We start from the raw sequence: 17,878 nt of genomic DNA, 5'->3' as shown, positions 1-17,878 counted from the left end.
AGTCTTCCTAGTCCTGCAATTATTTATAATCATTTTTGATCTCTATGAAAAACAAGTTTTGGTACGCCTCAAATAATTTTTTCCCCCTACTTTTTGTTCTTTTTTGGCCCAAAAAAAAAAAAAGAACTATTCTTTTTTTCTCTACACAAATGAGCAAATTGAGAGGAAAGAAACTGGAGTTTTAACTCATCAAACATGAATTGCCAACTTATTTACCAGGAGGCCGGCCTCTAAAAGGCTCTTTTGATACATAGCTATCTTATGCTCAAAACAAAGGTAAAAATATGAGAACACCACGAGCACATGAGAATATAAACTAGACAAGAATGCAAAATGAATTAAAAAGAAAAAAAAATTACCAAGCACGAAAAGACTCCGTAGTCACGTCTTTAGACGCTTTTGAGCTTGATCCGAATCATCTCCACCGCCCGTATCTCCATGATGTGAACAAGGATTTTCATAATCCTATAATAAGAGATTCAAACAACCAAACAATGGAGCACACAAAACAAAATTGCTTCACAGTGACCAATTATAATAATAATAATAATAAATCTGCAAAACAGACGATATACCTTGGAAGAAGACGCCCCTGCAGAGAGGATTTGATTTGCGCGCTTGCCAAGATCGATCTGGACAGATATGCTTGCCTGTGACAGGTCTAAACCCGCGTTCTGCAGCGCTTGAGCAACCGTGTTTAACAGCCTGTTCGAAGACAAATCGAGTTAGGAAAAGTGTAAATTAGTAGTTTCATATGCGAAAATTCAAAACAACAACCGCGCTTTGAGTTCAAAATAAATCCCGAATCGGGGCTTATAGGCTCTGTTTGGAACCCGGAAAATGCGAGGGAAAATGAAAATTGAATGGAAAATAAGAGGGAAAATCAAAATCCTATGCTGTGTATGGAGGTAATGGAAAATGGTTAGGAAAAAAAAAAAAGGGGTGGAAAATGCGGAAATAGACACAAACGTGGTCTTTACATGTAAAAAATTTGACGGGGATTCCATTTTCCAACCGATTTTCCATTTTCGTTTCTGTTTTCCTTTCCCTTCTATTTTCCATATCCATCCAAACAACACGAGGACCCATAGAGTACATGGACAAAAAAAAAAAAAAAAAACACTGACCCTCGAGAGTAGGCGGTCGAGATGCTGATTGTACCGCCCTCGATGGCGAGCTTGTCGTGTTGGCTCGTGGAAGGGCAGTGAGTGGATTGCAGATCGGAGACGGGCAATTGGAGTGGGCATGCGAGCACCGGATCGGCTCTCGGCAGAGGAATCTCTTTGCTTGGCCCCTCGTCCCTGCATGGGTTGGCCTCCACCGCATTTTGCGAGCACGCCAGAATGCTTGGGATGTTATTCTCGTCAAGATTCCCGGGAAATGCGGACCCGCCTCCGTTCTTTGCTTCTTGAGGATGACCCGCAAAATTCGGAACGCGCCAATGGCTGTTTCGCTGTTTTATTCACGCAAAATCGTAAAAATTTTATCCAATTCCATTACCAATTCTCATAAATACAAAAAAATAAAATCGGACCGAAAAATTCCCAAAAATGTTTCGCCTCCGCAATAATCAAGCATAAAATCCAAACTCCACTACATACACGCATATGTCATTTTGAATAATTAGAGGATATGTATCCACAATAGTCGGAATTTTACCCAAGGTATTAACTTTGCGGGCTCGGAATTCCATCCCTGATAAGAGCCTTCACACTTTTGCACTCTTTCCTGTAAATATTGAACATACTCGATCACCTGCATAGGGAGAACATTATATTAAAAAATAAAACTATGTCCGAAACTGAAGCGATTGTCGCACAAATGAAGAGCCTAACCTCAAGTAAAAATGAAGCTGTGTCTCTCTTTTGGTCACTATGTGGTACAAGATCTCTCAATAGCTGGAACCTGAAACAAGTGGTAACAAAATAAACGGCTTTTTTTATTTTTTATTTATCAACAATCACGACTTTAAAATGCAAATAAATCATACGAGCTTAAAGAGTGACAATCTTAGCTCGATTATGTAATAACACCCAAACTCGTCAATGAAAAGTAAATAATCAAGATTCTTGTACGGGTACGATAAAGAGTTGGTGCTATTTGATAGTGAGTCCCAGTACAAACTATGACTAAGTTCCCGAGTTCATAAACCTGAGATTTTTTTTTTCTTCTTTCAATCACACCAACACTTTCATCAATTCTAGTGTATACCTCTCATTGATCTTGCTCCGCCTTCGCTGCTCCGTCACTGAATGTTTCGATCGTGTAGCGCTAGCCTTGTCGTTATTCCTAGCATCTGATTTCCACAGAAAAAAAAAAAAAAAATCACAAAACTACTCCAGAAGAGGTTTTAATAACAAGGGTCACCAGAAATCAAAATACTAAAATAATTTATAAATATATTTAAAAAAAAAAAAAAAAAACCAAGTACTCAAAAGATTAAAAGTTTACCCTTCTTCCTTGCACGAAAACAGATACGTAACTGAACAAACAGACCATCTAAGTAAAGCTCAAACTTCAGAAATCAACAAAAATCACACAAAAAGATATAAAACTAAATAAAATAAAAAATTTCAGCATGTAATGCTAGTAAATCAAGAGAGATCACAATTGCAGACTCTGACCCGAAGTGAACAAGTTCGTACATGCCATGAGAACTGGATCTTTTGACTCGGATCCACACACACAAATCATTCATGATAAAATTCTAATAAATGAAACAAACCTTTAGTGTTGGAAATGTTAGAATTGGAAGAAGGGCCTTCTTTCCTGGACCCAAAATCATCATCCTCGTACTCATCCTCTTCCTGATTGCCCTTCGACATCGTTCTCATCCTCGTTTTTCTTCCGAGGTCGTAGTATCGAGACTCAAATCTAGAAGTGCCCAGCTGAGGAGAGATTGAGAAGAATATGAATGGATTTGGAGATTCAAAAGGTGAAGACTTTATTAGTGTTCGAGCTTAGCGAGAGAAATGAAGAATTTGGTCGGACTTAGGGGGTTGAGTTTATTTTATTTATTTATTATTATTTGTTTAATTTCTCTTCCCCTCTCTCTCGATACACTGTGTGGGTATTGATTTGAGTTGGCAAACGTTTTTTGTTTTTGAAATTACCTGAGCTACTCCATTCTAAAAACGATTTCAACAACTAACCTTTCTTCTCGTTCTTCTTCTGGAAATATCTCATTTAAATTTTAAGAATACCTTATTTTTAACATTTTTTTCCTTATTACATACTACGGTATTTGATTTTTTTTTCCTACAGTTTCAATCAACTTTTATCATTTAAAATAACAACAAAATCATCTAGAAATATACTCTAAATACTCTATTACTTTTTAGCTGTTGTAGAGTATAAAATATAAGGGGATTAGTGATTATAAGTAAAAAAATGAGACGATTTTAAGATATAATGTAAAAGACGAAACGATTTTAGAAATTAGATGAACTGTCACTAATTGAGATCGCGAATCAGACAATATTTAGAGCATTTTAATAAAATGGTCAATTTTAGCAATTCAGTTAAAATTGAACTCAGATTATAACTTTATATGTGTATTAATTAAAAAAGAATCAATTATTTTATTTTTATAAATAACAGTTAAGTTAATGTGATTATATTTTATTTTGAATTCCTTAATCCTTTCTCAAAAGCTTTTTTTTTTATTTCCTTATTTGTACCCCTCTCTCTCTCTCTCTCTCTCTCTCTCTCTCTCTCTCTCTCTCTCTCTCTCTCTCTCTCTCATCTTGATACTCTTTCAGATCTGATTTTGTTGTTTGGTTTTGTAATATGATTATCTCATCTATAATCATGCCTTTTTGTGATAGAGAATCGAGTTTAGTATATATAGTTTATGGATGGTTAGTGTGGGTTTGGTCGTAGTGACTCCGTGGTCAAAACGGATGTCGTGAAGGAGCTCATCGATGTATGAGAAGGCAGAGAAGGGTAACCTTGGCTCGCCATATAATAGCTCGTGTTGTGGTGGGTCTTGGAGACTCATCGACAAAGTTTGGTGGTAGAACTCATGGTAAGTATCTTACCGAGGTAGGTTGGGCATCGCGGTTCTAAGGGAGTTGTGTGCTCATCCAAGATGCATGGAGAAGGACGTGTGGTGGTGGAGCACGGAAGAGCAGGATCGTGTCATGGTGGAACTTGTCTGTGCGTGGATGAGAACGGTGTTGCTCGATCGTGGCATGCGGCATGGGAGGCTGGAGTTTGATGTAATGTGGCAGTGAAGATTCATTATGGGTGGTGAACGATGAAGAAGATGATGATAAAGATGTTGATGGGATATAATAAGAGGGGTGAGTAAGGGTTCTAATCAAAAGGCCTTTAGTTTCAATTTATTTTAACAAGAATATATATGATGTTACAACTCTCTATGTATCAAGATCAAAAATCATTAATTCTCATAACAATTAATATTTGGATTCGGTTGTCCTTTCGATCCTTAGTTTATGAAAGTCAGTTTCATACTTACTCATGAGAACTATCATGCAAGTCCATACTTAACTATTCTTTCGTTATGAGTAGTTTTTAGGACATAGACTTGTTGATACAGTTTTCACAAGACTTGTTGATGCTCGCAAGACTTGTTGATTCAGTTCTTCGCATAACATTTGGGACGTACGTATCGCGAAGGGGTCAGGCTACGCACGTTGTGAGAGAGGTGATTGTCTTCCCTTAGTTTCAAAGAAAACGATGCTATGAGGTCAAGACACAATGATGGCAACAATTTCTAATATTCCTTAGAAAGGGTTAATCGGGATGATGGTGGTGAATGAGATCATCTTCCTTGGTCGCAAGGAGATCATGACTATGGGGACTAGCCCGATAAGGATTACGATCTCCAATGAGCCTTGGAAATGGTGATCTTGATGGTGATCAGCCTCTGAATAGCCTTCTCGTGTGGAATGGGACAATTGGGCTTTTTCTTGCCCTTCTTTCCTAGATCAAATGAAGATATAGAAAAATGATGGGATGTGCTTCTATGAAAGGTGAAGAGCTTGAGAATAAGATTTCTAAAAGCTCTTAGACACCTTGAGAGGTAATATAATATGGCATCATTGTGAGCCTAACCTTCTGTGTAAAAGAATATGTGATAAGAAAGGTGTAAGAGTGATTCTCCTCCAATTCTATAGAGAAAAGAAGAAGAATGATTCTCTTTTGTGGTTTTGTATGATGAAAGATGTAGGATGAGAGATGGAAGGTTAGAGAGAGTTTTTTTTTAGAGAATCTTTCTTGAGAATTGAGATAATTTGGATGAGAGGTAATTTGTGTAGAGTATTGGCCTTTTGATTTTGGGTTGTTGAGAGGAAATGGGTGTGAGAGAGTTTTGGCTCCTAAAATTCGTGCTCACCCCTTAGTGTGGTGAAATGACAGATTTTAAAGAGTTTTAAGAGTGTTAGGATGCTTTGAATGGGTTGTGGGACCTATTTTTTGTGAAAGAAATAGTAAAAAAAAAAAAAAAGGAGTTTTTGGTGGATTTTTTTTGGGGGGTTAAGTGAGGGGATGTGGCTTTTCCCTAGAGGAGGGAGTTTTTCTCGAGAGGAGGTATGTTTTCCAAGAGGAGGGATTTTTTCCCGAGAGGATGGACATAGGTGCACATTTGATCGAGGGGAGAGGGTCAATATGGTGCGGACCGGCCGGGATATGCTCAAACCCGAGAGGGCTGGCCGAGTTTGGGCCAGAGGGAGGCCGGGTGAGTTTAAACACGAGGGGGCTGGCCGAGTTTGGGGGAGATGAAGGCCGAGCTGGCCGGGTTTAGGAAAGATGAAGGTCGGGAGGGCTCAAACTCGAGAGGACTGGCCGGGTTTAGGCGAGATGAAGGGTGGGATGGCTCAAACCCAAGAGGGCTAGCCAGGTTTGGGCGAGAAAAGGCCAAGAAAGGGTCGAGGTGACATGGGCACGTTTGCGAAGGTTTGAGGTGACATGAGCACGATCGGGAAAGGTCACTGTCGGGAGGGTTTAGCCGGGGTGGGTCAACGCCAAGAGGGACGGGCCAAGAAGGGTCAACACCGAGGGGCGGCCGGGCTGATCGCAAGGACGACCGAGAGATGGTTCTACCTAAGGGATGTTAAGTGTGACCATTGATCATGATGCTGTTGGAATTGATATACGGTTAAGAAAAGATTTAACGCTTCGAGCAAGCGGCGGAATTTAAAAATTTTCTTTAAAACAAGTAAAACGTTTTTACTAACCTAGACAAAGAGCAAGTACATATAAATTAAAACTATAAATGAGCATTATTTTTTTACTAACCTTTGAGAAACTTGAACGTTGAGAAGCCTTAGGAAGGTTGAAATGTTCGTCTCCCCACGCAGCACGTCTCTCTTCTTTCCTCAGGAACTCGAGCAACCACGAAAGTTTCTATCACAATAATCACTCGAGAAAGAAAGGAATTAATGTGTGGGCACTTTTAAACACGACGACTAAAGAACAAGTCTATGAGTCCAAGAGCTGAAACACTAGGTCAAATGTGGACCTAGGTGCCAAAACAAAAATGAAAGAAAACTTAGAGAGAGAGAGAGGGAGATGGGCGGCCACCACAAGGTCTAGAGAGAGAAGCTCTCAATCTCCAACTTATGTGGGATGAATGAAATGAGAGGAACAAGGGTACTATTTATAGGAGAAGGGTTGGCCTTGGAAAGAAGTAGTTTCCTCTTTTTTTTTCCAAGCATTCATGAGCAAATCCTATTTCCTCTTTTCCCATTGCCTTGCACGTCCAACATAGGCTTCTAGAAGCCTTGGATTTGTTTCCTCTTTTGTTCTCTATTTGCCTTGTTGCCGCCCATCTCTTTCCTCATAGAGGAAATTTGTTTCCTCTTTTTCTTTTGGCAAGTATCTTGATACATTAATGCACAAAATTGGTCTTTCTTTTTCTTTGGGTTGGACGGCCACCTCTTCTAGAAGGAGCTTCTAGAAGCTTATTCATTTGTTCATGACAACATAAGAAAATGCCCATTAAGAATTTTCAAGTAAAATTCCATGAAATGAAATTAATCCTCAAGGCCCAAAAATCTCTTCATGGCCGAGTGGTTTAAGTTTCATTTGTCATCATATGACAATGTCAAAAAATTTATTGACATTCATTTCGTCCTATGTCCAAAAGGACAAAAATACCCTTTAGACAATTTTCGTAAAATTTGTCTCGTTCTTGTTTTGACTTAGCTTCTAGTTTAACTATTCATAATCGATATGATTTGTGACAGTGACCTCATGGATCCAGATGAACAAAGCTTGAGCTAAAATATTTGGACTCAAAAGTTCACAAACCTTTCCAAGTTTAGCTTAATGTCAACTGACTCCACTAAAGAGTTGACACTGAAAATCTCTCAGTTCAAATGAATTTATTTTCTACTCAAGAATTCAACTAAATTGTGATGAGTGGATCCACTGAATATTATCTATGCTTACTCTTCATGAATATTATCAACTAGTCGGGATTTACAAAATTACCTTTTTACCCTTCTAGTTGTTATTTCCTCAACTCCTTTGTCGCTTGTGAATAAGTTCGAAACAATGTATTGACGAGGAGCTAACAAGTCACATTGATTAATCCAAAAGAGTCATGACTCAATTTGGACATTGGCCAGTTCATTTATTCACATTCCAGGGAACAAAGCATGAGGTGATATACATTGCATTTCAGCAATCTTGTACATGAATTCCATATCTATGAGATCTTCACAAAGTTACTCATGACATCTTCATAAATTAGTACTTTATCAATAGGTCCTGTTAAGAATCACATAGTGAATCCGAACTCTGACTTTCTCAAATGAGAATACGTAAGCTATGAAATGGCATGTCTCATTTCAGGATTAAGGTAAGCATGATGCAATTCATACGTAGTGACTTCGAGACATAAGAGGTTAAATGGTTTGTTCTTATCTTGTCTCTAGAAGTGCACTGGTCAATTCAGTACCTTCGGAAGATACCTAGAAGAACTATTGAGTCTCCAACTCTCAATGTCCCATAATCAGACATCATAGATTCTCCTAAGAATCGTACTGAGATCAATAGTCCTTTGATCCTTAGATTGTGAATGTATTGTTTTAAGCAAACCATGAAGAGTTTGTTGATGCAAATCTACTTTTGTCTCTTTATGTATTGTTAGGTTTGTTTATGGACTAAAGACTAAGGTTTTATCATAAAGCTTCAGACAAGGAAGAATGAATGAACGTTTCAACTTTTATTAATTATTCAGCAGTTACAAGCAAGAGTCTTCGTAAGACTATATGACATCAAATGTACATAAATAGACACTACTACTCTTCTTGTGGGCACCATTGACAACAGATGGTTCTCGACTTCACCTTTTGATTCGCTTTCGTGAGCTCGAATAAGTGTCTTTGAGTTACCCTTGGTTGTGGCTTTGGTGCAATATTTCCATACGCAAGTGCACGTAGTCGCTCAAGTAGTAAATCGTAAGTATGATTCGATCCCACGATGACTTTTCTTAACTAAAACTGAACGAGCTAGCAAGGAATTGAACTCAAAGAAAACAAGGATATTGTTATCTAAACTTCAAAAATTAAATACACAAGCAAATTAAAAAAACAAGTGAACGGATATGAGGAAGGCAAGGGCAACGGCTTCGCAAAACTCTGTTAGGGTCGGTATTCGTAGAACTACACACAATTTTTCGGTTCTCTTTCTCTCTTCACTAATCACACTCATGTAATGATCGCTAAATCTTTCTCGATCATCTAACAACCTATGTCAACATCGGGTTTTTATCTCTTGATCTCAAACCCTAAAAATACGACAAACATTACAAATAAGAGTGTACACACGACTTCATAGCATTCTGACTATCTATAGCTTAGGAATGTACTCAGTGAAATAATTCTTATGCATGATCAATCTAATATTTCTCAGGCATTAAGTCAATCCTAAAAATCCCAAATGAGATCGCCAATCTCACACAAACATAAAGCATGGAATTAATAAGCAATAGAGAGGATGAATAGAAAAATACTTCAAATAAATAATTATGAATCCACAACAATATTTATGCAAAGCTAAGCCATCATCCTTAATGAGTTCAGTTCATGGCGACGAGAGTTACATAAAAGCAAAATAAACTAAAAAAAACCATAAAAACTAAAGTAAAACAAAGCATAAATAAAAGGGAGTTCCAAGGAATATAGATAGAAGAAAAAAAAATGCTGAATCGTGGTTGTCAATCGCGACGACGTTGGTCTTCTTCTTTGGTTGCCTTTTCTCTTCCAACTAGCCAGAACACCTAAGCGAAACTAATATGTAAGCAAAAGTATGTTTTTAAGTTACAAGAGCTGATTATATAGGTTTCCTGCCGATTTTAGGAGTGATCTAGGTCACTAAAATTGATTCGACGGTTCAAAAATCATTAATTTCAAGTTCTGCCTGATGAGACCTCGCGGCACGCATAAAGAGGGTTACGACATGCGGGGCAACTGCGCAGCAAGAAGGAAGCTGTGCGCGTCGTGCTTTCAAACTTTTGGGAAGTACGAGGAGCACGCATACATTTGGAGAAGAACGATGATAATTTACTCAAACTACGCGGCGCGCAAAGAGGGGTTTGTTGTGCGTAGTAGCAATTTCAACGTTAGCGCGGAACGCGCAATTGCTTGGAGACTTGTGTAACATTCCGCGCGGCGAGTGGATAGGGGCACGCGATTTGAAAAGATTTCACCGCTTTGCCTTCTTTGCTCCCTTTTGACCCGTTTTGATTCCCGATTATTTCGTTTTGTCGAAAAATGACTCCCAACAACTTATTGAGGCTCTTTTACTCCTTTGCACCTGCAAATCATCATAATGACTCTAACACCATCAAATCACCCAAGAACTTGCTGAATTCAAGCTGGGAAATATGAGTTTAATGCGTACGGAAGGCACCTGTCAAATACGCCCCTAAACTTGAACCTTCGGTTGTGAACAAGTGACAAAAAAACAAAACAACTCACACACAAAAGAAGTTATCTAAACTAACAAGTGAAATTTAGTGCTTGAAATACATAGACCGACTCATGCTTGCCTCAACTTCAAATTTATACGCTTACATTGACATGAAAATTCACGTTTTTAAACTATGTCAACTACTAAATGTGAAACAACCCATACAAGCTCGCATTACCTTAGACCGTTCGCAATGTTTACCCACCTCAAAAGATGTTGGGCACCAAGTCTCGCAATCCGTCCGATCACCATCAAGAGAACACAAAAATCGACTTTAAACTAGAATTTTTCCAATTTGACACACCCATATGCTCTCTCGTTACCCTTGATCTCCATTAATATGCACACATCATTTCTAGCTAGTCCATAGGTTTTCAAGGCTTGTAATGTTAAAGCTATGGTCAAAGGTATGGAATAGAATTTTTAGTGGCTTAACATTAGCATTAGCGACTCTCTCACTAAAGTTCTCAATCCTCACATGATTTTTTTGTCAATGGGGCCTACAAGAAGAGTAGTAGTCTTTACTTATGTACATTTGATGTTATAAATTCTCACGAAGACTCTTGCTTGTAACTGTTGAATTGTTAATAAAAGTTGAAACGTTCATTCATTCTTCCTTGTCTACTTGAAGCTTTATGATAAACTAAAGTCTTTAGTCCTTAAATAAACCTAACAACAAATGAAGAGTCAAATATAGATTTGCATGAACAAACTCTTTATGGTTTGCTTAAAACAGTATATTCGCAATCTAAGGGTCAAAGGGCTATTGATCCTAGTATGATTGTTAGGAGAATCTATGATGTCTGGTTATGGGACATTGAGAGTTGGAGACTCTATAGTTCTTCTAAGTATCTTCTGAAGGTACTGAATTGACCAGTGCACTTCTAGAGAGAGAATAAGAACAAACCATTTAATCTCTTATGTCTCGAAGTCTCTACGTATGAATTGCGTCGTGCTTACCTCAATCCTGAAATGAGACATGTCATTACATAGATTGCGTATTCTCATTTGAGAAAGTCAAAGTTCTAGATTCACTAAGTGATATAGACAAGACCTATTGTGTTTTTAACGGGACTTTCAATTTGAGAGACCTACGCGAGCACGGGATTAGTTTCAGTTTAGTGGGAATCCTATGCTTGAAAGCTTCAGGCAGAAAGCAGACAGGCACTAAATAAAAGAAAAAGGTTTTTGGGTTGGGGTAGAAACCTCCTCTTCTGTCTGGTAATAGGCTTTCACCCCCGAAAACTGAGAATAGAAGGATTTCTAGTGAGCAAATCAACTCATTGGATAAATTTTTTATAGGCGCAATCAATCTGTGGGCCAGAACCCTGAAGTCGAACAATACCTTAACCTTACTTACCTTAAAATGCATTTCATAACCTTTCTTCTCGGCCCTTGAATAAAATCCCTCAAATAGAGTGAAGAGTGATCGGGAGGTGAACTACGAGTATCTCATTATTCTATCCCGAAAAAACATTGAGTTACGTAGGATCGAAGCTAATGTATTCTCTGGTATGAATCGTTGTCCCCAACACACCGGACTATGATAGTTTTTTAGAGTCCATATCGTTCAAGATTGCAATGCCCAGCAATGGTTGAGTTCTTCTATTTCCTCTTCGATTGTATCACCTATTTATTGTATCTGGTTTGTTTCTTTAAAACTTTATCATGTTCGTTTTTTTTATTCTCCCATTAATAGATGACTCTTGAGACTTATATCAACTTCCTAAGCATGAGGTATTAACAACATTATAGAACAACGCCGCGTTTTACTGGGAACATAAATCATTGGCATTATAGAGCAGCATTCAATAGCCCCCCTTTAAGACCTTCCCATAAAGCCTATTTTCCTACGGCTCTATAAGACGACCGCGTCCTGTTGCGTTCACGGGCGAAGACAGGACTCAAGCTTCGTAGTTAGGGCAAAGTACTGGCATGCTGCTATCGGTAGACTGATGAAGTCACAAAGGCAGAATTGGAAAAAGTCGGATACCTCATAAGATAAGGGTTTGGCATGAGTTAGGGGGAGATTCCATCACGAGGCTCATGGCTAGATCGATCGGTTTCGGGTCAAATAGGAAGAAACAAAGGACTCATACAATTAACAAAAGGAAACAAGCATGTGACTGCATTATTCCAACTGGCTGGCATTCCAAACAATCTGCATTGATGACATGAATAGACTTTCTATGCATTAATGTTTTTTATGATGCTATCCGTGCATTTCAATGATGCATGAAATCGCCGATGAATCAAGTGAGCTTATGGATACCGTTGTCCCTCATTCCATTCATGCCTATCAATAAATAATGCAGATGAGTATCAACAAGATAAACCAGATAATCAAGATAATCATCTGCATGAACTATCAATGACCTACTATTTCGTATTCGAGCTGTTCAATTCATAAAAAACGTTTTATCATAGATATGGAATTCATGTACAAGATTGCTGAAATGCAATGTATATCACCTCATGTTTTGTTCCTTGGAATGTGAATAAATGAACTGGCCAGTTTCCAAATTGATGTTGTCAATGGTGCCCACAAGAAGAGTTGTAGTCTTTATTTTGTACATTTGATGTAATAAAGTCTCATGAAGACTCTTGCTTGTAATTGCTTATTCATTAATAAAGTTGAAACGTTCATTCATTCTTTCTTTGTTTGAAGCTTTATGATAAAACCTTAGTCTTTTAGTCCATAACCAAACTTAACAACTTACGAAGAGACAAATGTAGATTTGCATGAACAAACTCTTCGTAGTTTGCTTAAAACGATATATTCGCAATCTAAGGGTCAAAGGACTATTGACCTCAGTATGATTGTTAGAAGAATCTATGATGTCTGGTTATGAGGCATTGAGAGTTGGAGACTCTATAGTTCTTCTAGGTATCTTCCGAAGGTACTGAATTGACCAGTGCACTTCTAGAGACAAGATAAGAACAAACCATTTAACCTCTTATGTCTCGAAGTCACTACGTATGAATTGCATCGTGCTTACCTTAATCCTGAAATGAGACATGTCATTTCACACCTTAGTATTCTCGTTTGAGAAAGTCAGAGTTCGGACTCACTATGTGATTCCGAACAGGGCCTATTGGTGAAATACTAAGTTGTGAGAATGTCATGAGTAACTTTGTGAAGTTCTCATAGATATGGAATTCATGTACAAGATTGCTGAAATGCAATGTATGTCACCTCATGCTTTGTTCCTTGGAGTGTGAATAAATGAACTGGCTAGTGTCCAAATTGAGTCCTGACTTTTTTGGATGAAACAATGTGACTTGTTAGCTCCTCGTCAATACATTGTTTCTAACTTATTCACAAGCGACAAAGGAGTTGAGGAAATAATAGCTAGAAGGGTAAAATGGTTATTTAGTAAATCCCGACTAGCTGATGACATTCATGAAGGGTAAACATAGATAATATTCAGTGGATCCGCTCATCATAATTAGGTTGAATTCTTGAGTAGAAAATAAATTCATTTGAACCGATAGATTTTCAGTGTCAACTCTTTAGTGGAGTCAGTTGGCATTAAGCTAAACTTGGAAAAGGTTTGTGAACTTTTGAGTCCAAGTGTTTAGCTCAAGCTTTGTTTATTTGGGTCCATGAGGTCACTGTCACGAATCACATCGAGTAGGAATAGTTAAACTGGAAGCTAAGTCAAAACAAGAACGAAAATTGTCAAAAGGGTATATTTGTCTTTTGAGACATATGATGAAATGAATGTCAATAAATATTTTTGACAAGGTCATTTGATGACATGCATCACTCTGCCAATACTAGTCTTATTGGGCCATGTGGATTAATTTCATTTCATAAGAATTTTATTGAAAATTCTTAATGGGCCTTTTTCATGTTCTCATGAACAAATAAAGAAGCTTCTAGAAGCTCCTTCTAGAGGACATGTTGGGCGCCTACTACCCAAGAGATAGAGAGAATATTTTGTGCATAAATGTATCAAGATACTTGCCAAAAGAAAAAGAGGAAACAAATTTGCATGAAGATGCTTTAGGGTAATTGACCAAGAGAGAGACAAGGCAAGGCAAGGAACAAAAATGGAAACAAATCCAAGCCTTTTGGAAGGCATCCTTGGCCGAGCATCTCAAGTGGGAAAAGTGGTAATTGGCTCATGAATATGTGATATTCTATAGAAGAGGAAACTACCTTATAGAAGGTGAGACCTCTCCTATAAATAGGAGCCCTTTTTCTTCACAATTCATTCATCCAAGTTTAAGAGATTTGAGAGACTCTCTCTCTAGAACTTTGGCCGAACTCCTCTCTCTCTCTCTCTAGTTTATTTTCGATTTTGTTTTGGCACCTAGGTCCTCATTTGACCTAGAGTTTAGCTCTGCGACTTCAAGACTCGTTCTTAAGTCGTAGTGTTTAAAAGTGCCCACTCACTAATTCCTTTTCTCTCGAGTGATTTAGTGATAGAAACTTTCGTGGTTGCTTGAGGTGCCGAGAAAGAAAGAGGGACGTGCTGCGAGGGGAGACGAGCGTTGCAACTTTCTAAGAGCTTCACAAAGATCAAGCTTCAAGAAAGGTTAGTAAACTTATTAGCTCATAATAGTTTTTAATTACGTGTACTTGCTCTTTTGTCTAGGTTAGTAAAAACTGGTTTTACTTGTCAAAGAAATTTTTTAAAATTCCGCCGCTTACCGAAGCGTTAATTATTTTCTTAAATCCTAGATCAATTCCAACAATTGAGTCATGACTCTTTTGGATGTATCAATGTGACTTGTTAGTTCCTCGTCAATACATTGTTTCTAACTTATTCACAAGCGACAAATGAGTTGAGGAAATAACAGCTAGAAGGAAATTACCATTTTACCCTTATAGCTGTTATTTCCTCAACTCCTTTGTCGCTTGTGAATAAGTCAGAAACTAACAAGTCACATTATTTCATCCAAAACAGTCATGACTCAATTTGGACATTGGCTAGTTCATTTATTCACATTCCAGGGAACAAAGCATAAGGTGATATACATTGCATTTCAGCAATCTTGTACATGAATTCCATATCTATGAGATCTTCACAAAGTTACTCATGACATCTTCATAACTTAGTACTTCATCAATAGGTCCTGTTAAGAATCACATAGTGAATCCGAACTCTGACTTTCTCAAATGAGAATACGTAAGCTATGAAATGGCATGTCTCATTTCAGGATTAAGGTAAGCATGATGCAATTCATACGTAGTGACTTCAAGACATAAGAGGTTAAATGGTTTGTTCTTATCTTGTCTCTAGAAGTGCACTGGTCCATTCAGTACCTTTGGAAGACACCTAGAATAACTATTGAGTCTCCAACTCTCAATGTCCCATAATCAGACATCATAGATTCTCCTAAGAATCGTACTGAGATCAATAGTCCTTTGATCCTTAGATTGCGAATGTATTGTTTTAAGCAAACCATGACGAGTTTGTTCCTGCAAATCTACATTTGTCTCTTCATATGTTGTTAGGTTTGTTTATGGACTAAGGACTAAGGTTTTATCATAAAGCTTCAGACAAGGAAGAATGAATGAACGTTTCAACTTTTATTAATAAACAAGCAATTACAAGAAAGAGTCTTCGTGAGGCTTTATTACATCAAAAGTACATAAGTAAAGACTACAACTCTTCTTGTGGGCACCATTGACAACAAACTCCCACTTGACTCAAAGAAGACGTGTGTAGTCCTTTATGCCTAATCTCTCTCGATGCTGGTCGAAGACCTAGTTCGCTAGGGCCTTGGTGAATGGATCTACCAGATTGTCCACCGTTGAGATCTTCTTCACCTCCACGTCTCCGCGCTGCATGATCTCTCAAAACAAATAGTATTTCCTCTCAATATGTTTAGAGCGCTTATGGCTTCGAGAATCTTTTGAGTTAGCGACAGTCCCACTATTATCACGATAAATGGTCATGGGCTCGTCGACGTTTGGGACAACTTCCAAATACTTAAGGAATTTTCTAAGCCATACAGCCTCTTTGGATGCTTCACAAGCAGCCACATATTCTGCTTCCATCGTGGAGTCAGCAATGCAAGATTTCTTAATACTCCTCCACACAATAGCTCCACCATTAAGAATGAACACAGATCCCGAAGTTGATTTCCTAGAATCCTTATCCGCTTAAAAATCAGAGTCGGTATATCCCGTCATAGTCAGGTCAGTACCTGAATATGTAAGCATCAAGTTCCTAGTTCTTCGAAGATACTTGAGAACATGTTTAACAACAATCCAGTGCTCGGGTCCAGGGTTGGATTGAAAACGGCTAACTACGCCAACTACGAAGCAGATATCAGGTCTAGTGCAAAGCATAGCATACATGAGACTTCCAACGGCTGAGGCGTAAGGAATTTTTTCATGTCTTCAATCTCTTGTGCAATCTTGGGAGGCTGGTCCTTAGAGACTGAGACTCCATGCCTAAAGGGTGTTTGGCACTTCTTGGAGTCTTGCATCGAAATGCGATCCATCACCTTATCAATATAAGATGCTTGAGAGAGCGACAAAGTCTGGTTTTTCCGATATCGAAAGATTTGAATCCCCAGAATGTACGCGGCTTCTCCTAGATCCTTCATATCGAATTGCTTTGCTAGCCATACCTTAACCTCAGATAACTTACCCACATCATTACCTATGAATAATATATCATCGACATATAGTACCAGAAACACAACTACTTGTAAACACACGGCTCAGCTATTGACTGATCAAAGCCGAAGCTCTTCACAGTTTCATCGAAACTTCCATGACCTAGATGCTTGCTTTAATCCATAAATGGACTTAAGCAACTCACAAACCTTGGTCTCTAGACCTTCTTCCACGAAACTGTCTGTATAAATGCGCTCGTCAAGATTGCCATTCAAGAAGGCAGTCTTGACATCCATTTGCCAGATCTCATAGTCGAGAGATGCAGCTATGAATAGAAGTATGCGGATGGATTTAAGCATCGCGACTGGCGAGAAGGTTTCTTCATATTCAATCCTTTCTTGTTGGGTATAACCATTAGCTACAAGTCGTGCTTTGAACGTCTCGACGTACCCATTCGGACCCCTTTTCTTCTTATATATCCACTTACACCCTATGGGTTTAATCCCTTCAGAAAGATCTACAAGTTTCCAGACTTTGTTGACATACATCGAGCGCATTTCAACTTTCATGGCGTCAAGCCAAAGGTTTGATTCAGAACAAGCCATCGCTTGGCTATAGGAAACAGGGTCATCCATGTCAGAGAGGGCTACGAGAGTGTCTCCATAGGACATGTACCTGTTAGACTTTTGAGTAGCCATCCCACTACGTCGAAGTACTACTTGACGAGGTTATGATGAGTTAGTTTGTGTTTCAGTTGGGGTAAGAACAGTTTTTACTGATGAGGTGGAAGCTTCTTCATCCAACTTTTTTTCAAGCACAATTTTTCTTCTAGGTTTTACATCTTACATAAAATCCTCCTCAAGAAAATGAGCATTCATGCTAACGAAAGTCTTATTGTCCTCGGGACTATAGAATGTGAAACCTTTGGTTTCCTTTGGATATACAATGAACAGACACAATTCTGACCTACTAGCCAACTTGCTAGTCTTTTGCCTCAGCACGTGTGCAAGGCAACCCCAAATTTTGATGCAGCCAAGATTTACTTTACGACCAGTCCATCGTTCATAAGGAGTACCAGGAACCGTTTTTGTCGGAACTTGGTTCAGAATGTAAGCGGCTGTTTCGAGGGCATATCCCCAAAAGGAAATAGAGAGTGATGAGTAACTCATCATTGATATAACCATCTCCATAAGAGTTCAGTTTGTTCTCTCTGGCACTCCGTTTTGTTGAGATGTGCCAGGTGTGGTAAGCTGAGAAGTGATTCCTTCTTCTTTAAGAAAGTCATCGAACTCTCCAGACATATACTCACCTCCTCGATCAGATCGAAGAGTTTTGATCAGTTTGCCAGTTTTCTTT

At 38.5% G+C, this 17,878-nt stretch overlaps 1 protein-coding gene across 1 annotated transcript; it reads right to left on the bottom strand.

Moving 5' to 3' along the window:
• Nucleotides 1-164: 164 nt before the first annotated feature.
• Nucleotides 165-3,015, bottom strand: BIM2 (BES1-interacting Myc-like protein 2). Its single transcript, XM_089609231.1, has 7 exons — nt 2,726-3,015; nt 2,212-2,296; nt 1,836-1,905; nt 1,660-1,755; nt 1,128-1,453; nt 576-705; nt 165-465 (listed from the first exon to the last, which is right to left on the bottom strand). Exons 1-7 carry the CDS (start codon nt 2,832-2,834, stop codon nt 382-384), a joined length of 900 nt encoding a protein of 299 aa, XP_089465357.1. The 5' UTR covers nt 2,835-3,015; the 3' UTR covers nt 165-381.
• Nucleotides 3,016-17,878: the final 14,863 nt, after the last annotated feature.

This window comes from Urtica dioica, chromosome 3 (assembly GCF_054948205.1).
Source record: "Urtica dioica subsp. dioica isolate 48M chromosome 3, U.dioica_male_clone48M_v1_H2, whole genome shotgun sequence".
NCBI classification, from domain to species: Eukaryota; Viridiplantae; Streptophyta; class Magnoliopsida; order Rosales; family Urticaceae; genus Urtica; species Urtica dioica.
The sequence above is the reverse complement of the archived record's forward strand: the minus strand, read 5'-3'. Positions and strand labels throughout refer to the sequence as shown.